At 43.3% G+C, this 20469-nt stretch overlaps 1 protein-coding gene across 3 annotated transcripts in view; it reads right to left on the bottom strand.

The window, feature by feature from the left end:
• The window catches only part of LOC105467586 (potassium two pore domain channel subfamily K member 10), a 165324-nt gene that overhangs the window by 8750 nt on the left and 136105 nt on the right, over positions 1-20469 (bottom strand). For all 3 annotated transcript variants that reach the window (XM_011717307.3, XM_071099759.1, XM_011717306.2), the window contains one exon: positions 1378-1564. In XM_011717307.3, the coding sequence (XP_011715609.1) occupies positions 1378-1564 (187 nt within the window). The remainder of the gene's footprint in view (positions 1-1377; positions 1565-20469) is intronic.

Genomic DNA, 20469 nt, shown 5'->3' with positions numbered 1-20469 from the left:
AATGTCCTGTTTGCCAGACTCCCAGAGACCAGAACCCACTCCTCCTGATGTGCACAGTATTTCCATGGAGAAATCAAGACCCTGCTGGGATCACACGCCAAACAAGAACGGTCTGGCCAGGTGCAGTGGCTCACACCTGTAATCCCAGCACTTTGGCAAGCTGATCGCATGAGCCCAAGAGATGGAGACCAGCCTGGGCAACATGACAGTATCCCATCTCTACAAAAAATACAAAAAATAAAAATGAAAAATAGCCAGGCGTGATGGCACACGCCTGTAGTCCCAGCTACTCAGGAGGCTGAGGTAGGAAGATTGCTTGAGCCCCAGAGGTACGAGGCTGCGGTGAGCCGTGATCACACCATTGCACTCCAGCATGGGCAACAGAGAGAGACCCTGTCTCAAAAAAACACAAAAAAACAAAAACAAAACAAAACAAAACAAAAAAACAGTCTGCTTAGGGCTCAGGTCAGGCTGTCACTTCACCAGGAAGTGGTAAAGGACACACACACACACACACACACACACACACACACACTACCCAGACATTTCAAACTTGTGATAGATGATACAGTTGTTCGATCAAAGCGTTCACTTCTTGTAGTAGAAACCGATCACTTGTCTGAACACCTAGAATCATCCCATTAGAAAAAGAGAAGAATGGCCTCTTCCTTGTATCCGTACCTTTCTACCACTTTGGGAAACTGGTGCTCACAAGAAACGAAGTCTCATTTCATTTGCCAGTTCCCTGGCCCTAGATGAAATTGATGGTGATTTTTTTCACTTCCTTAAACATAGCTCATCCACATTTATTTTTACAAGGAAGGCTTTTGCTTGTATACACACTCCTGCAGAATCCATGAGCTTATATTCCCTCTGGGCAGGTGTATCTCAGCTCCCCGTAGATACACCTTAGCTTCGTATCTGGTCATGCCCAGGACAACGTTTGCAGAGACAATGGTTCTCACCTGGGAGTCAGGAAGCTGAACCCGCAGGTCACTGCAGACCAAATCCTATGCTAATCTCGTCTGAGTTTCCTATGTGCCACCTCCTGGCACAGCCTTTATCATTAGATTAGAAAATTCAGAAGTCCAAGATTCAATGAGAAATTCACTTTAGTCTTGCATCATTCGTGTGACGATAAGGGAAATAAGCATCCTGAGAAGGAAAGGGTTGGCTTTCTTTTCATGGCAGAAAAAACCTATGGTGTTTATATTATATAGGACTAGGGATTTGAAATGAGCCTCTTCACAGCAGTAGTGACACTGAGTCATCTTCATTTGCTTCTCCCGCAACATCTTTTATCGATTGTGAAAAGCACAGCCAACAGATTACTTTCCCCGCCAGAGCCCCAGTGCCTGGGATGCCAAGGGTGCTTACCTGCCACAAAATCACCAAAGCCCACCGTGGTCAGAGTGACCACCACAAAGTAAATGGACTCCAAGGCCGTCCAGCCCTCAATATACTTAAAGATGACAGCAGGGATCGTCACAAACACAATGCAGCCGGCCAAGATGAACAGGATGGTTGAGATGACGCGGATCTTGGTCTGACTCACTTGCTTTTTCTAGGAAGAGCAAAGGAGAAAGACAGGCAAGTCAGCGGCATCACCCTGGATTCAGGATACAGATGCACAGAAAAAGGTATTGTGTCAGTGACTTTTAACTTTTCTCTGGTCATTGGCTGCTTGGAGGAAGTTTTATGAACGCTGTGAACTCCTTCCTAGAAAAGTGCACAAACAGAAGTTTTCAAGTGGTCTAGGAGGTTCTCAGGCTTCCTGAAGCCTGTTCCTGGACAACAGGTCAAACAAACAAACAAAAAATCCTGCTTAGCCGAAGCTTTGAATGTTTCTTGCATGGTTCCATGACTGCAGCCCAAATACTGATTCTAACTTCTCACTGGTACAAATATAATGATTTCCCAAAAAGGGCTTGCTGCCATTTGTCATGTATTATTACTGATCCTCCATCCGTGAGAATGAGTTTGGAACTTTTTCCACAATGGTGGTGATGGATTTGCACCATTTCCCTTGTGTCAAACAGAATATGTCAAACAGAATATGCTGGAAAAAAAATTATCCGAGTCAGGCCAAAATGTTTGGATGAAACGGAAAACACAGTCATCTCCATCTTCACTTGTGACTGACTCTAGCCAAGTATTTGTGTGTTTCTTCACCCCCACCTTTTCCCTGCTGAAGCTGTACATTTATAACACACTTTTGTTTTAAAACACACCTGTTTGAGCTGGTGCTGTGATCATCATGTGTGCTGACTGTATCACTCACAAGAGACAGGACAGGAGTTAGCATAACAGGGTCCCCATCTAAATGGGTAGTAGGATGACAATTAGATTGACTTAATGATCTGTGGTGAAATCTCCTTTGGGGCTTTGAAATTTTTATACATCTCTGCAAACAAATCTCATCTCATGCCAGCTCTTGAAGGAGTCAGTTTTTGGGTCATTAAAAAAAAAAAAAAAAAAAAAGCATCTAGAATGGGAACTAGACTGATACTGGGGCAAAGGAATCATACCAATGGAGTCCAGGAGTGGGAATGGTAGCATCGGTGATATTCTCTTTGGATGTGCTGAAGGCAACACTTGAATTGACTCTAAGCTGAAAAATCCTCACAACTCTCAGAATTGGTGCTGGAGACTGTCACCAGGAGGCCCTGGTATCATATACTAGCATAAATATATGAACGATGTGTTTAGCCTTTCTACTAAACACAGAATGTATGGCCAGAATGTATGGCCTTTCTACATTGCCTAGATGAATTTTCTGCAAACGTACACCACATTTAGGGCAATCAGTATAGGAAATCCGTACCATGAGACTTGCATCCTCTTCATTGCACCAAGCACAGAGAGACTTTTGCTTTATACACTTCATATTACACATGCAAAACAGAAGCCCAGAGGGGTTAAGGGACTTGCATAAAATGATGCTACTAATTAGCTGAGATTAGAATTCTGATGTAATTAATTCTCAGTCCAGTGCTTAACAATGGAAACAGCTTTTCAAGTAATTCAACAATTCACCAGCCCAAAGAAAGTTGTCAAACAAAGTCGTCTGCATCTAACAAAAGAAATCAGACTAACTCCTACTGAAAATGGGCAGTCCTCTGTCCCTTCTGCGAACGAAGACTGAAAATAAAAAATGGTCACTGGGTGATCCGTCCAGGAAAAGCTAAAGAAATGCCACCCTCCCTTGTAAAAAGGAGGTACTTTTCTAACTCCTAAGAAGGTATCTGGTATATAAAATGGGAACAGGGAAAAATAATTTGATCTATGCTTGGATATAGAAACCCTCCTAATCTCAGAGAAGCCATCTGAAAAAAAAATACAATTTATTGATATTGTTGAAACTGTATATGAACATATTGACTTTTTCACACATGAAAGTGTCATAACAAGATACATTACATGAAAACTGCAGGGAAAGTTTTGTCCATTTTATAAATTTCCATGTTGGATATTATAGGAGGGTTTTGTGAAGGCAGGTAAGCCCCTCTGAGAATCCAGGAACATACTTTAACTAACCTAGTTTTGTTTGCAGAAATGTATGAAAAGTTCAAAGGCCAAAAGGAGATTTCGCCATAGGTCATTAAGTCAATCTAATTGCTAGCAATGGGAGCACTATTCCTCCTCAAATATTCCTCCTCAAACGTATAATGAAATGAAAATGAATTAAATGTTTGTGAGATGCTTGTTAAGTCATAAATTAAGATGTGAATGTAATTTCAATCTAAATGAGGTTGAGGTTGGCAAAAGAGGACTGCAAGTACGTAGGAAGCTGGAGACGTTCCTGGACTTCAGGAGATGGGCAGGAGGGAAGATGGGGAAGGACAGGGGTGGATTTGTTTGATGGCAGACAAGGAGGTGTATAACAAATGCTAGATCGTGGCATCTTAATTGCATCATCTACCAGAGACTTTATCAGCAAGATAAACACTTCACCATTACTCATTGCCCAGGCCAACAAGTGTGTTCCTGGGCTGCTTCTCCCAGACATCCAAGGGTGATGCTCAGAGAATGTTTGGAGCATTTAATTATCAGGGTATTTTAGGGACTTAAGAAATGAGTGTCTTGCATGTGTATATGTGTGTAGGTGGATGAAAATATGTGTATACCCATACTTCGCTATAAAAAGAAGTGCTGTGGGTGTAAGGTTTTAGCAATATCTGTTATTCTGGATACCCATGTTTTTGCTGCCCTCTAGGTATTTAAAAAAAAAAAAGTTGCCTTAATTGAACATTTTAAATTGCAGCTTTCACAATGGAATCACAAACCATCTCATGTACCGTGTGATGATCTTCAGTTTTCTTATCTCCATTAGTCCTGTAACTGTTCACTACTGCTGAAAAGCCATAATAGTGTTTAAGAACACAGAGTCTAGGCAAAGACTGCCTGAGACACATCCCATTCCCATTGCTAAATAGCTGAGTGACCTTAGGCAAGTTTCTTAACCTCTCTGTGCATTAGGTTTTTTTTCTCTATAAAATGGAGATATGAAACCCCACCTTATCAGATTGTTTGGAAGATTAAACAAGTGTGTAAACACTTAGCACAGTGCCTGGTTAATATTCAATGCTTGTTAACAGGCCATTTTAATGTAAATGCTCAAATTTTTCCTTAGACGTAGACAGTCCCAGGTTTAATGCTTCTCTTTGCCATTGAGGAATGTTCCCTCATACGTGGCTTGAGATAATCTTTGTTTAGCTTCAGGAGTTTGCTGCTGGTTGTCTTTTCCTGGATATATTGTATACCTCATTGTCAATGACAAAAAATGTCCTCATTCTCCTTTGGTTCTTCTTGCCAACTCTGGTTTGAGCTCTCAGACAGTCTCAGCTCACAATCTTGGAAGCTTTTTTATTTGTCTTCCAATTAATTCCACCCTACTTCCAAAACCCCAGGCTCAGCCACCTCCCCATCCCATTTTTCATCATCCTTCAGAAACTGCCAAGAATTGCAGATAATGTTTGCAATGTTAGGAACCAGCTGCAGAGGGATTCTGAGAGGCACAAACCTCGCTCTCCCTGCCTCCCTGCCACTCCCCCTGCCACTTACAGTATGGAGCTGTGTTTCCACGGTGGGGTTGCTAGGCAAAATTGCATTGCTTACTTACCAGTAAGCAGAGCCGCTAGCAGAAAGCTCTGTGAGAGCCCAGATCGAACTAAGCTAATGTGTCCTTAGGCTAACAAAACTGTTATCAGGGAAGAGATGGTCTGATATGACATTTGGGTAGAACTGATAGGATGGTTGTGTACTTCTGTCTAAATCATGTTTTCACACATTGTTGATTGGTTAGACTAGAGCGCGTGTTCTTCCCTTCTCTTTACACAAACAGTATTTTGCAAAACTATCTCCCATATCTGATTGATACAAACTATAGGAATTTCTGAAGTACTCAAAACCCATCTCCTGTAGAGTTGTTCATTCAGTTGTTAAAATTATATGTGCAATTGTTCCAAAGACCAAGTAAGCTTCTAAACAGGAGGAGAGGGAGCCAGTTCTAAGAGCTCTCTTTTGAGAGAGGGATGTATGGACTGACAATTCGGGAAGTGTTTACTTGTTTCAGGCCTCAGAGGGCTAAGCCACATGTCCAATTCTCATTAAGCATAATTCTCCGCCTGTTTTTGTTTACTTCCACAATGTTATTTTGGAGAGCATGTATATTTCCATTCATTTGTGGGCTATTTTTTTCATTTAATTTTTACCCACTCTTTAATCCCCATTGTTTGCATCTTTATGTAATTTCTTAGAATTCTGAGATTAACAATTCAGATTGTTTTGTCTGGCTGGGAAATTACTTATTCGTTGTGATTTCTAGCCAGGATGTCGGGGATTTTACTCAAGAATAAAGACACTGCAGTAAAAATCCTAAGGCAGAAGCTAAACATGCAGAGCTCGATTTATGGCTTGGTTTGTTGAAATGCAAACACATCACCATAGTAATACAACTGAACTGAGGATAATTTCTCAAAATGGAAAAATAATGGGAACTGCCTAGTAAGAGGACTGACTTCATTTTCTTATAACATGTTTTCTTCCAAGATTTATTTTAGAAGGTTCACTTACAACTAATAATTTCAACATCACAATGAATGGCCTTGTGGCACTAGCAATTCTATAAACTATGAGTAGAGCTTTTAAACATCTTTGCCTAAAATCTCCATGGTAGAGATGCCGTAAGCACACATTAGTGAGAATAGTGAAGTGAAACCTTCATGAAGCCTACTGAAAAAGTCCCACTCAAAAGCTGAATACACAAATGGATCATATCTACACACACAAAGAAAGTTTATCTCCAGCTTCTGACTCTGAGTCATGTTGCATGACACCTATGACAGACTGGCCAGTTCAGTACTCTGCTGGTTTCACTATGCAAAGTTTTTGAAAAAGATGTTGGTATATACGGGTAAATTGTTTTTATCACTAGACTACCAATATAGGTGCATCTGGGATGGGAAAAAAAGAAAATTCACAAATAATAAAAACTCAGGCCAGGCGTGGTGGCTCACGCCTGTAATCCCAGCTCTTCGAAAGGCTAAGTTCAGGAGTTCAAGACCTGCCTGGCCAACATGGGGAAACCCCATCTCTACTAAAAAATACAAAAATTAGCTGGGCATGTTGGCAGATGCCTGTAATCCCAGCTACTTAGGAGGCTGAGGCAGGGAGAATTGCTTGAACCTGGGAGGTGGAGGTTGCAGTGAGCCAAGATTGCGCCATTGCACTCCAGCCTGGGCAACAGAGAGAAACTCCATCTTAAAAAAAAAAAAAAATCAACTGTTCCACTGTAAGAAGACTTTAATTAAAATTTTCAAAAGTTTTCTATTCTGAAAAACTGGTGACTGTTAACATTTGAAGATAATATGCTATTGGAACACAAGATTTGGCATTTAATTCATTCTGCACATAATTATTTAAGACGTTTATATGTCAGGGACCATTCTAGTTGCAAGGGACATGGCAGTTCAAGGGAAGGAGGGAGGGAAGGAAGGAAGAAACAGAAGGAGGGAAAGAGGGAAGAGAAAGAGAAAGAGAGTAGAAAGGAGAAAAAAAGAAAAGAAAAAGTTCCTTCCTCTTGCACACAAAGTCCAGAGGGAAGATCTGAGCCTTTGGCTGAAAAAGTCTGTGTGGCACTGTCCATGGTGCCCCACCCTGGTAGATATTGAAGGCAAAGCTTAGTACCTAATGACACCTGGGTGACCAAATATATCACCTGGGAGAGAAGAAAGGAAAGAATAACATTCTTGTAGCTCTGGCATGTGGAATATAAAAGCATGCCAACTGTAATGGACGATCTTTAAATCTCTGTTAGTTGGGCATTCAGAAGATATGCCTCAGAGGCAGGAATAATTCATAAGCGATCACACCACATGTAGAAAACATCCAGACAAATCCTTAACTGAAGAAGGGTCCATCTCTTTGGTTGAAGTGTGAAAGAAAGCCCATGGAAAGGTAAGGAGAATGGGACACCTGCTGATGAGCCACACCAACTGAGTAACTCCTGACAATCCCAAAAGATGTCCCTCCCAGCTGCTCACCTATCCAGATTCTGATTTTATCCCGCTCAGATTTCAGCAGCATCATGAACAATGCTTCCATCTCAAACAGCCTCTCCACCATCATAAGCAGAAGCATACAATAATACTACAGTAGCAAGGCTACAGACAGCTAAAAGGTAGACTCACTCTTCTTCCATTGGCTAACAAGGTGTAAGGTCACAGTTCTCTGGCTACGCAGTGCACAAGAGTGAAGGCACAAGACCCCTCTAATAGGATAAATGCTCATTTTCCACCCCAGTGCTTCTTTCCTTGTATAGGGAGCTCCACCTGCTGTAATACAGATGGCCACTCAACTCTTATTCTGACCCGGGATTCTTGTTAACCCAGCCCCTTCCTCTCCCCTTCCTTCTGGGAGGTACTCCTTGTGATCTCCTGTCTAATTCTGAGGTTGTATTAGGAAACTCATCTTTCCACAGCTATAAACCACATTCTTCAGTATAAAGGGAATATAGTAATGTTAGGCTTTAATTTATCATCTCCTTTGTCTTATTTAATTTAATTTAATTAATTAATTAATTTATTTATTTATTTTGAGGCAGAGTCTCACTTTGTCACCCAGGCTGGAGTGCAGTGGTGCAAACTCGGCTCACCGCAACCTCTGCCTCCTGGGTTCAAGCAATTCTCCTGCCTCAGCCTCCCAAGTAGCTGGGATTACAGAAGCACACCACCACACCCGGCCAATTTTTGCATTTTTAGTAGAGATGGGGTTTCACCATGTTGGCCAGGCTGGTCTTGAACTCCTGACCTCAAGTGATCCAGCCGCCTCGGCCTCCCAAAGTGCTGGGATTACAGGAGTGAGCCACCGTGCCCGGCCCATGATTTTTTTATCATAGCAGAAAGCTCAGTGATTATTCTACTATGAAGGGGGAAAGAGGTGAAATCCTCTGGTGTCCAGCAAGCTCTCTTCAAGACAAGGTGAGTTCCCTTCTTTAGATTGTGAATGTTCACCCAGAAGGAAGACATGTAGTAAAAGCAGAAAAGTTGGGTGAGATTACAGTGGGTTTCCTGCTAAGGGTGCTCTGCTAAAAGAAGAGTGGATTGGGACAGCCATTAAGGAACCCTGAGCTCTGGCTAGAGCTGTATGGGAAGGACAAGAACCTGGAACAGCAGCCGGGCCAAGGGGAGAGCAGTGTCAGGGTTCTCATGCAGCCGTGAAACAGACTAGGTCAGTAAAACACCCCTTGCCTCACTGGCTCCTCTAGGAACACTTTACTCTTTCTCATCCTTCCCACGCATCTCTTAGCTATGCAACTGTTCCCTGGAACCAGTATCCAAGAGCACCCAGAACATGTAAAAAAGAAGAAAGCTGTCATATGACCCCTATCCCCACTCCCATGAGTAGCCCAGAGGCTACTAGACAGAAGAACTATCTATAGGTCCAGGAATAAAAGTAAATGACAAACAGGCATGCATTTTCTGTGGCCTTATTTATCTTGCCTGTTAGAAGATTTGAAGACAGCCTTCAAGGTCAGACAGATTTAGGTCAACACCTATATAAATGCCTGGGTATTGCTGGGTAAGCAGTAAACAATCCCCTTCCCAATAGTCAGTTTCTTTTCTTTTCTTTCTGTCTCTTTCTTCCTTTTTCTCTCTCTTTCTATATTTCTTTCTCTCTTTCTTTCTTTCTTTTTTCTTTCTTTCTTTCTTTCTTTCTTTTCTTTCTTTCCTTCCTTCCTTCCTTCCTTTCTTCTTTCTTTCTAAGTTCTTCCCTTCCTTCCTTTCTTCTTTCTTTTTTGACCAACACTTTTAATGTAAGCACCTAGGGATGCTTGTCCACATAAAACTATAAATAATAATAAAATAAGCATTAAGAAATCTTACAGAGAAAGGTATGTGAACTAGAAGAGAAAAAGGCGACATGAAGTAAACAAAATTAGAAAATCTTTAAGAAGGATAATTGAGAAAAAGACTTTGGGGTATAGAAAGAAGAGACAGAACAACAGTTTGAGGGATCTAGATGTTTTCAGGAGGAATAAGAAGGCTTCCCAGCTACACGTCTACCTAATTGTTTCAGAGATAAAAAGAAAATGGAGAGAAGGGAGAAAGGGATGTGCATGAACTTTCTAGTTAGACTAGGAATGAGAAGTTAGATAAGAAGGAAATACAGCTTTATAGAAAGTCACGCAGAAATAAGCCCCACACTGGAAAGGCCTGCACTGGGGGAACTGGACAGAAGCACCTACAAAAGAAAAAATTCCTTTAGCATATTTTTCAAGCCATGAATGAAACTGAACTCTGTAACTTTTCTATTCCTTTTTTCAATCAGTATTGATCATGTACCTACTCTCTGTCAGGTAGTGAGCTAACTTCACTGGTGAGTAAAACAAAACGGGCCCCAGTCTCACAGAGCTAGTAGGAGTTGAGCCAAGCATTAAACAATCATGCAAGGAAATAATTAATCACAGCTTGTGATAAATCAGACATGTTGTGAAGGGGAAACCCACGGAGTGAGAGAGTGTAAAAGGGACCTCATGACACTGTGGAACTGTTTGCCTATCACAGTCTCCATATTTACTGCCCGTACCTCAAGATTCCCTCTTCGCAGTAAAGGGAGTTGTTGCAAATGATCCAAAACAGAGGATTAGTGATGGAGAGAAATAACCCTGCAAGGAGGCTAGAGAGGTGCCAGTGAACTTGGACTTCACATGCATTTGCTGTTTTCTACTCCTGACAAAGTTTCCATTGGAGCCTCATGGCAGAATCACCCAGGGCGAGTACCTTGACATCCTAGGGGACGTGATCTCATCTAAGTTTTATACAAATGCCTCCAGGAAATGCCAGGCTCCAATTGTGTGTTGTGGACAAACAAATGCATACACAAATCATTTGCTTATTCATCTATCATTCATTTATGATTATTAAAGAGGAGCATTGCTCTTTCATTTGATTAGGATGGATTTGCTTAGAAGGACTACACTGGGCCAGGCACAGTGGCTCACGCCTGTAATCTCAGTACTTTGGGAGGCCGAGGCGGGTGGGTCATTTGAGGTCAGGAGTTCAAGACCAGCCTGACCAATATGGTGAAACCCTGTCTTGCCGGGCGCGGTGGCTCACACCTGTAATCCCTGCACTTTGGGAGGCCAAGGCAGGCGGATCACGAGGTCAGGAGATCGAGACCATCCAGGCTAACACGGTGAAATCCCGTCTCTACTAAAACTACAAAAAATTAGCCGGGTACGGTGGCGGGCGCCTGTAGTCCCAGCTACTCGGGAGGCTGAGGCAGGAGAATGGCACGAACCGGGGAGGCGGAGCTTGCAGTGAGCCGAGATCGCGCCACTGCACTCCAGCCTGGGCAACAGAGTGAGACTCCGCCTCAAAAAAAAAAAAAAAAAAAAAAAACCCTGTCTCTATTAAAAACACAAAAATCAGTGAGGTGTGGTGGCGGGCACCTGTAATCCCAGCTACTCGGGAGGCTGAGGCAGGGGAATTGCTTGAACCCGGGAGGCAGAGCTTGTAGTGAGTTGAGATCATGTGACTGCACTTCAGCCTGGGCAACAGAGTGAGACTCTGTCTCAAAAAAAAAAAAAAAAGAAAAAAAAAAAAAAAGGACTACACTGAAGCCTATTCTGATTGCTGAACATGCACAATAATGTCCTGGCTTTTAATTAGTACATTTTTTTCCTCTTAAAAGAATTAAGTTATACGCAAACTCTTTCATGGAGCTTAATGTCGTGTGTCGTGAATTAAATAGACTTTTACCTTTCATGAAGAGGCTGGGCTGTTTAACTATGCAAATGAAAGCAGATGTAGGCATCCCAAGGCTGTGACTCTAGGGGACACGTGTTCCATAAGATAAAGTAGTCAACAGTGCCCCACCCTTAGGTAGGGTTGCATCTCTGTAGATAATATTTCCTTTACAAGAGTGCTCTTTAAAATGCAGTTCTAGATTACATTGCTCCTGCAAATTGTTTAGCAGAGATATGCATGAACAGTTTGAATAGTTCTCAGAGGACCAGAAACTGAGAATCTAAAAGCAACAAAACAAGATCTCTAGACCTCCTGATGTTCACCCCACGCTAGAAGAAAGATTAGAAAATGGAATTGGACCAACCCTGGTGATGCTCAGCCTGTGGCGTATGGTAAATGATTATCAACGATACTGCCATAGGTCTCGCAAGCCACTCCCACTGTCATGCTGTGATCGAACAGAGCTAATGTGATCACAGGGCATGACCACGTTCGAGGATCCTCGTCTTTCTTTTTGTCCATCAATAATTTGAACATCCTTCTTTAGTTTGGTGAAAGACAGATCTCCTCCCAGTATAGAAGCTGCAATGTACCACCTACTGACTTTCCCAGCCTCTCCTGCTATGAGGATACAAGCACGTGACCCAGGCTTTCACAGTCATAAAGACTTATGTGGTTCAGACTTTGAACCACACCCATGCAGATGTAACGGGGTTAAACCTTGAAGTAGTCATCTGAGAGTCCTCTGTGTTTTCCTCCTCCTCTTTCTTCTCACTGGCACCCACCCCCCACCAGACCATTCTGAAAAGAGGTGTGGAAATTCTCAGAGGCACCCTTACAGAACCACTTTCTCCTCTCCCAGACAGTAGGCAAGACCACGTTAGGAACAGAGACAGGGAGAAGGTGGAATGGCCACTCAGCCTGGAGCAAAAGTACAGTGGGAGGGACGAGGTCTTCCTAGGGTCTTCCTGGGGTGGGTGGGGGAAGCAAAATGTCCCGTCTGGAGGCCAAGAGGAAGAGATCAGATACAGAGCTTTCTGCTGGTGATTCACCACCTGTGCACAGCCCACCTCTCAATGATTCACCACCTGTGCACCGCCCACCTCTCAAGAGTCCTGGATCCTCCTAGGTCCTTCGACAGAGGGTGAGGGACTGGAACCCTGAGTGGGATGGACATGGAAGGTAAACCTCGCCCTTGATCAAGGTGGAAGTGAAAGCATCAGCAGGGAGCTTCCATGGGAGGCGGGGTGGCAGGCAGGAGCAGACGTATCTTGGATGTTACATAAAGAAACGGGGACCCTGTGGAAGTCATTCCAGGGATGGTGGCACCAATGCTGGTAGTATGCCCCACTCCAGGAGCAGCCACAAGGATGGTTCTAGTGGCAGCGTCTAGGGGCCACTGCCCTGTATGTGCTCAGGCAGACACAGCAGTGGCTTCTTCTAGGACCAGTTCCATGGTGTGATTTGGTCACTGTTCTTAACAAGGTACCTTCCAAGTTTGGGTTTCCAACCATCCGAAGGATTTGGTAGCTATCCAATATCCTTTTTGAAATTGTTTTCATTTCTGTTTAAATTAGCCATAGTTTCTCTCATTTTGAGCTCCACTACCTGCCTGTAACAACTACTCCCGGAGGTCAGGGCAAGCTGGCTTCAGCCACTTGGAGGCAGGTTAAGGACACAGCCCAGCTGGACACCCTGGAACAGACCTGGAATTCTGGGCTCCAAGAACTGCCAGAACTATAAGCAGATGTGATGTAACTGCTGTGGGTAATATCTCTCTGACATTCCTGAATCTTAAAAGTCTTTTTAAAATGTACAGCTGGTGTCAGCTACAGTTTGGAAGGTGTTGTATCTATTCCTGAGAATCTAGTATTACTGGGGAAAGTGGTGTCCATCTCCCTCAGCTCCAGGACAGCAGGACAATAGCACTCCTGCTTCTGAGGCAGAAGGATCTATCACCTGCCGAAGGTGGATAGCAACACTGTCATGAATGATCAGTGATTAGAGCAGAGGTCAGCAATCCAGAAGAAGCTGATGGAGTAACACAGGGAAGGCACAGGCTGTGACCAGGACATGGTGACAACCCCTGCCAGCACCAGAGGGCAGGGAAACTTGGACACGGTAGGTAGCAGGCGGGAGGGGTACTGTGGGGCCAGTGGAGCACCAGGCATTGGGGCCAAATATAGATCCAGAGAAAAGATTCAGAAGTACAATTATCAATATGTTAATGGTGGATCTCTTTGGACAAAGGATATTTACATGATTTTACTTTCTTCTTTGTATTCCTCTGCATTTTCCAAGGCCTCTATGGTGACCATGTGTTCTCTTTGCAGTCTTTGTAATGAAAGAAAAGGAAAAGAGGGAGAGGTGGGAGAGAGCGTGAGGGAGAGGGCTAAGGAGAAGAGAAGGGAAGGAGAAAATGAGCAACATGCTCATGAACGTGGCGGTGATTCCCTCGAGAAATAACAGCACGGTGCCCTTGAAAATCATTCACTTGGTCTTTCTTCCTTTTGGAAAAGGAGTGACAACCCTTCCTTGGAGGGAAAACCAAAAGAGAAAAGAGGAAGAGGTAATCCCCATGGTAATGGAAGAGAGATGGGCCTTGTCTGAGCCTTCAGGATCCCAGGAATGTTTGCCAAAGGTGGCAGTGGGAGAGCTGTAAGGACCTGGCCGTGATCCAGTTCAAGAAATGCATCCTGCCTGCTGCCTCATGCCGCCTCCTCCCCCTCCAGAATGTGGCAACCCACTTTCTGAGGAAGCTGTCAGGGACCCCTACCCACCCGCACTTCCCCCAACTGCTCCCTACCCCCACTGCAGGCACGCAGTTGCTGACCCCTCTCTCTTGCTGTAGTAGCAGGTAGTTTGCAGTTCTGGAGCGACTAGATGGTTAATTGGTGCCCTAGTACTGCTCCATTTCATACTTCGGTGCCTTTCCTAAGACTTGATCTTTTTAGAATCATTTTAGCTTCACAGCAAAATTGAGAGGAAGGTACAGAGATCTCCCATATAGCCCCCGCCCCACACATGCGCAGCCTTTCCCACTATCAACATCCCACGCCAGAGTGGTGCACTGGTTACAAGTGATGAGCCTGTACGGACAATATCACCCAGAATCCACAGTATACATTAGGGTTCACTCTTGGCGCTGTACATTCTATGGGTCTGGACAAATGTCTGATGACATGTATCCACCATTATAGAATCATACACAATAGTTTCCCTGGCCTAAAAATCCTCTCTGCTCCACCGATTCATCCCTCTCTTCCCCCAAGCTCCTGGCAATCATGGATCTTTGTAACTGTCTCCATAGTTTTGCCTTTTCCAGAATGTCATGTAGTTGGACTCATACTGCATGTAGCCTTTTCAGATTGGCTTCTTCCACGCAGCAATATGCATTTAGCATTCCTCCGCATCTTCTCATGGCTTCATAGCTCATTTCTTTTTAGCTTCTGTGCCCTTTTAAGGGCTGCTCCATCTGTTAGGATGTTCTTCCCCCTTTTTAATGCTTGTTGGACTCCTGTTCATTCCTCACACACAATTCTGACATTACCTCCTGCGGGAAGCCCACTCCAGTTCTGGTTAGAGCTACCACTTCTTCCTCTCTGCTGTCCATGTTCCTTCACCCTTGCACAGTCCCCGGTCCCTAGAGCTGCTCAACCTGCAGCGCTGTCTGTCCATCCATCTGTGTGTCTCCCTATTACACAGTGTGCTCCTTCACCTCAATGCCCTAAGTGCCCAACACAGTGCGCAATTTTCTTTCCTTTCTTTTTTTTTTTTTTTTTTTTTTGAGACGGAGTCTTGGTCTTTCACACAGGCTGGAGTGCAGTAGTGCGATCTGGGCTCACTGCAACCTCCGCCTCCTGGGTTTAAGCGATTCTCCTTCCTCAGCCTCCTGAGTAGCTGAAACTACAGGTGTGTGCCACCATGCCCAGCTAATTTTTGTTTTTTCAGTAAAGATGGAGTTTCACTATGTTGGCCAGGATGGTCTCGATCTCTTGAACTCATGATCTGCCCGCCTTGGCCTCCCAAAGTGCTGGGATTACAGTCATGAGCCACCGCATCTGGCCCACAGTGCATTTTTCTATAGCTGCCTCCTCTATTTTAGCACCTTGAGAAAATATGAGAGTATTATTTAAGGCACATATTCTATAAAAACAATAAAACCATTCATCCAGCCAGAGATAAACTGACAGGATTTTATAATTTTATAATTTGGAATGCTAGTAAAGGTACACAACACAGAAAGGTATTGTCAGATGGATGTACACACACACGTATATAATAAATATTTGTGGAATAGAATTGAATATTAATAGCATGGGAAATACATTAAGGGAAGAGGCTTAACTATTGGAACATGGCCATTTTCATGAGAATAGAAATTAAATATGTAAATTATTGAAAGTAACATGGGAGCTCCCTGGAAGCTTTGTTTATAACCCTGTTTAGATTATAACACCCTAGGAGGTGGTCTGTAAGCTTTTCAGGGTGTTTGTGGTTGTCACAACTGGAGGGGCACGTTTGGCATGTACTGGGAGAAGGCCAAAGACGTTCAGACATCCTGCAATACAACAATCAGTGCCACAAATCACAGAACCATCCCACATTTATCATGAGTTTTGAATGTCCCACTGAGAAAAACTCATGTCTACAATTATCTGAGCCAAGAACCTAATTCCCTTTTACATGTGAAGACACACACACAAATTGTTTGCATCTTTTCAAAGTTGACCAAATTTTATAAGAATCTGAATCTAACGTAAATAGATTAGCTGGAACCTTGCCAAGAGTTGTTCTCTATTTTGGAAAACCACACCACTGGAGAAAAAGTCCTTTGTGACATCTTAGTCATCAACACAACATATCTGAACCAATCTGCATTTGGAGATACTACAGTCTACATAGAGAGGCCAAGACTCACTACTCCAGTAGGTCTCCTAGGGTTTCATAACTGAGCACCTATTATTGAAACATTACTTTCCATTTATTTCTCCTTTATATTATAGCTAGAAAATTTGCATTGAATTTTTCAAAATTACCTGTATTGGCAAGGTGCACTGTCTCTGAAATTCATTTCAATGTAGTAAAGGAGTATTCATAAATACATGCTATAAAAGGATATTGGACATTACAGGGTTCAGAACCACTGGGTGAAGGTAAATTGTATACTGTATTTAAGAAGGTTGACTTGCTAAGTCTGTAGAATTACACTTCTAGGTATAGCCTGATGAGGTCAAAGTGTCTGTGCATATGAATACCATTCGCAATAAGCATTATCAGGGAGCAGCTCCCCTATAGACCCATCCTTTATTCAAAACAATTGTACATCAAAGACTAAAAACTTTTTTTCCCATTGCCATTTGTTTGCATACAATACTGCTTTCGTTTTCAAGGTCACTCTCTTTATCTTTTTTTAGAGGGGGTTGTGCTGAATTAGGAGAGCAGGAGGGATAGGGGATGTCTCACTATGCTGCCTGAACTGGGCTGATCCTCCTGCCTCAGCCTCTCAAGTAACTGGGACCTAGTCCAGCTTCAAGGTCATTTTCTATATCAAGATGTATAAGGTCACGTCTAGCAATGTTCATTCATTGATTCATCAAGTACGGATTAAGTGCTCTCTGGGTGCCAGGCCCTGTGCTAGCACCTGCAGATGCAGTGGTGAACAGGCAGATGGGACCTGACCTCACACAGCTCAGAGGCTGCTGGGGATGCCTGGCATTAATACAGTGAGATGAACGTTACTCTAGGGGTCCACAAGATGCTATTGGCGGGGGGCGGGGGGCGGGGGGTGGTGTTGACCTCATTTAGAAGTCAGGAAAAACTCCCCAAGGAACTGACATTTGAGCTGAGACCAGGAGGAGGGTACAGACATTGTTTGAAACACCATAAATATCACACGCAAAAGTCTGGAGATGAAAGAATGTGGCACATTCAGTGCAAACGTGGAGGTCCACTGCTTTCCTTCCCATGGTGAAGCAGAGATTTCTCCCCAAACACGATCATCAAGTCTCTTACTTCAGGAAATATTAACTATGACAAACTTTTAACATTTTGACCCATAAAATCTTTTCAGAAAATGTGGTTGCTGGGTTCCTTTTTTATTTCCCTAAAAATAGAAAATAATTTGAATTCAAGACATTTCTAGAAATATCATTAAAGGCACATGATCATTTTTTAAAAATAGAAAGGAGAAGGGAAGCAAATGTGTGCCCATCTTCTAGGCAGGGGACAATCCCATCAACTCTTAAACTCTTCCCATAGTGGCTCATGGAAGCAGGTGTCACATATTTATACAGCCATCTGGACAGGTCCTCTTCTTCCTCTTCCTTGGGGAAAAGGTTGATAATCCTCCAAAGGGTAGATAAAAGAGAGAGACACCTAATATAAATACAGAATTAAAGGGCTCAGGACAATTGAGACTTTCTGAAGAGCAGCAGAGTCAAGAAGCATACAGCAATGTCAGGAAAAGGACGCCAGAAAGAAAGTGGTAATAACACTGCAAGAACACCATGTGGCATTTACATGTCATGTACTGCATTTTAAATGTTGATGCTTGCTTTTTTTGTTAGCTCTGGTGCCAACTCTGTTACAGTACATAGCAAAGTTTATTTTTTTGGAAAAATCACATGGAAGTTCTCTGTAACCTATTCTTCAAATTGTACATAAATTCTATTTTATTTTAACCACAGGATATTTATTCCTGATTCTAATTGCTCAAACTAATCTGCAAAACAGTTTAGAATAAGAAGGGACAGTGCTGACAACTGAGACGAGATGCCCGATACACTCATTTGTGACTACTCGGGAGTGAGAGGGGACCTGGGGGTGGGGAGTGGATAGGTAGACAAACAAATATTAATACTAATAACTTAGCATTAGTTCTTTCAAGCATTCCCCAGACTCATATAGAAAGACTATGGATGTTATTCATGGTGAAATTCATTCCTGCCAAGGAATGGAAAAAAGTAATGGAGGAAACATCACTCAGTCTGAGACGGGAAATGGTGTAATAACACGGTATCTAAATAGAAGAGACAGCGTTTGAGCTCAGTAAAACCCATCTTCCGAGGATCCCTTGTTGGTATTTGCAAGGCCAGCCATCTTTTGGGAGGAAACTTTAGTCTTCCTTTAGGATCTTTTAGTAACACTTTGATGCATTTTTATAAAAATACAAACTGGCCCTTGTGTTCGAGATCTAGTAAGAGCACGGGCAAGCTGAGAGGCAGTCAGCATGTAGCTAAAATAAATTCTTATTCATTCTTGGATTTTTTGTTCTTTTTTTACTAGAATCTACGTATGCGGTAAGATCACATGGGCACATCTGTGTGAACAGTTGCAGCCAGTGAAGTGCGGTCGAGGACAAAGGAGACAACCTGCCTCCTTCACGCAGACCGAATGGCAACGGCACCCCCTGGGGGAGCCCCAGAGGAGCCAACCAACCTGCCGTCTGCACTTGTGCTGTTTGCGTTTCGAAAGGGCTCACTGCATCGCGGCCAATGCATCTTCTCCTCCCAAGGCCATGCTTGATGGCTGAGGTCCTGTCCCACATATAGACCCTGTTGCCAATGGGTTTCTTTCTGTCGCTACCCTTTCTGGGGCCCCCTCCACTTCTCCAGCCCCACCCATCTCCATGCCCATTTCCAGGAAGGGTAGGACAGAGGGTAGCATCAGCAAGCATCTCTCCTTCATTTGTGAAGCTTACACATCCTGGGTGTAAGAGGAGCAGAGCTTGGAAAAAGACCTGGTTCATGTCTCTCTCCTCTCTAATCAATTCACAATCAATAAGTATTTACTGAACACCTACAAAGCACTTAGCACTGAGCAGGTCCTACAAAGACAGAGGCCTAGAAAGGCACAGTAACATTTAGTTTCAAGGCCCTTAGGCTTTCCTTGGGCAGAATAATCCATTGGCAAGACAAGACAGGTGCTTGCGTGATGTGAAATGTACAAGCTAGAATTCACAAGTCCCTCTCTGGACTCCCATAGCTAACAGTGTTCTATAATAGTGGATAGCATTGATTGAGGCTATGCGGTAGGCACTGCTCTCAAGTATCAACTAAGTGCCAAAACACACAGGAACCACTATTATCCTGATTTTTTCAAATAAGAAAACTGAGGCACAGCCTGAGGTCACGTAGCTGACAAGCAGTGGACAGATCACACGGACCATTCACCAAGCTGGTGTGACTTCAGAGCCTGCCTGCCCGAGCCCTCGTATCATTCTGCACAATATTATGGACACTGGTCTTGATGCATGGCTGTTTTCTCCTTAAGAGAAAGGACTGTCCCTTGTTTATTGGCACATACCCCCATAGTGTTGAGAACACGAAAAAGTGTTATATTTGATAATTATTTATTAAATTGACCTAACGAGGAGCATGAAGTAACAGCCACAGTGAAGAACAGAAAAGTGAATCATGATTGGGTGAATAAAAGGATTTCAGAGTAGAAAAAAGGTCTGGTGGAAACGATGTCATCCATATGCAGAGTCCCTAGGCGGCCTGGCACTGAGCCACCCGCCCTCCCACCAGCTCTGCGCACAGGGCCCAAGCTGATGAGTGGGAAGGAAAGATGCACAGAGACACAGCTGTAGGTTAGGGCAGGGAGGAAGGGAGGGCAAGTGCAGGAGGGAAGTGAGGCTGAAGGCACAGCATCTCCACTTAGACCCCAAAGTGACAGAACAGCAGCTATGGCAGCAGCCAGGACTTAGAGGCAGTCAGACAGCAATTTACCAAACACTGTCATTTGGGCCTATAAAAGTTAAAGAAAAAAAAAAAAAACCAGAAAAAAGCAAGTGTTGGTGAGGAAGTGGAAAGACAGAACCTCTGTGCATTGCTGGTGGAAATGTGAAATGGTGCAGCCACTGTAGAAAACAGTGTGACAGTTCCGCAGAAAAATTAAATCTGTAATTACCATGTAACTCAGCAATTCCACTGCTGGGTATATTGTCCAACATAGTTAAAAACAGGGACTCGAACAGATGTTTATATACCAATGTTCATAGCAGCACTTTCATAAAAACCAAAAGGTGGAAACTGCCCAAAAGTCCATCAACAGATAAGCAAATAAACAAAATGTGGTATATACATACAGGGGAGTATGTATATTACTCAGCCTTGAAAGGAAGGAAATTTTGACACATGTGCAACATTCGTGAAGCCTTAAAGACACTGTGCTAAGTGAAATAGGCCAGACACAAAAGGACAAATACTCTATG

Source organism: Macaca nemestrina, chromosome 7 (genome assembly GCF_043159975.1).
Source record: "Macaca nemestrina isolate mMacNem1 chromosome 7, mMacNem.hap1, whole genome shotgun sequence".
NCBI lineage: Eukaryota > Metazoa > Chordata > Mammalia > Primates > Cercopithecidae > Macaca > Macaca nemestrina.
Note: the sequence above shows the minus strand (reverse complement) of the source record. Positions and strands in the feature narration are given on the sequence as shown.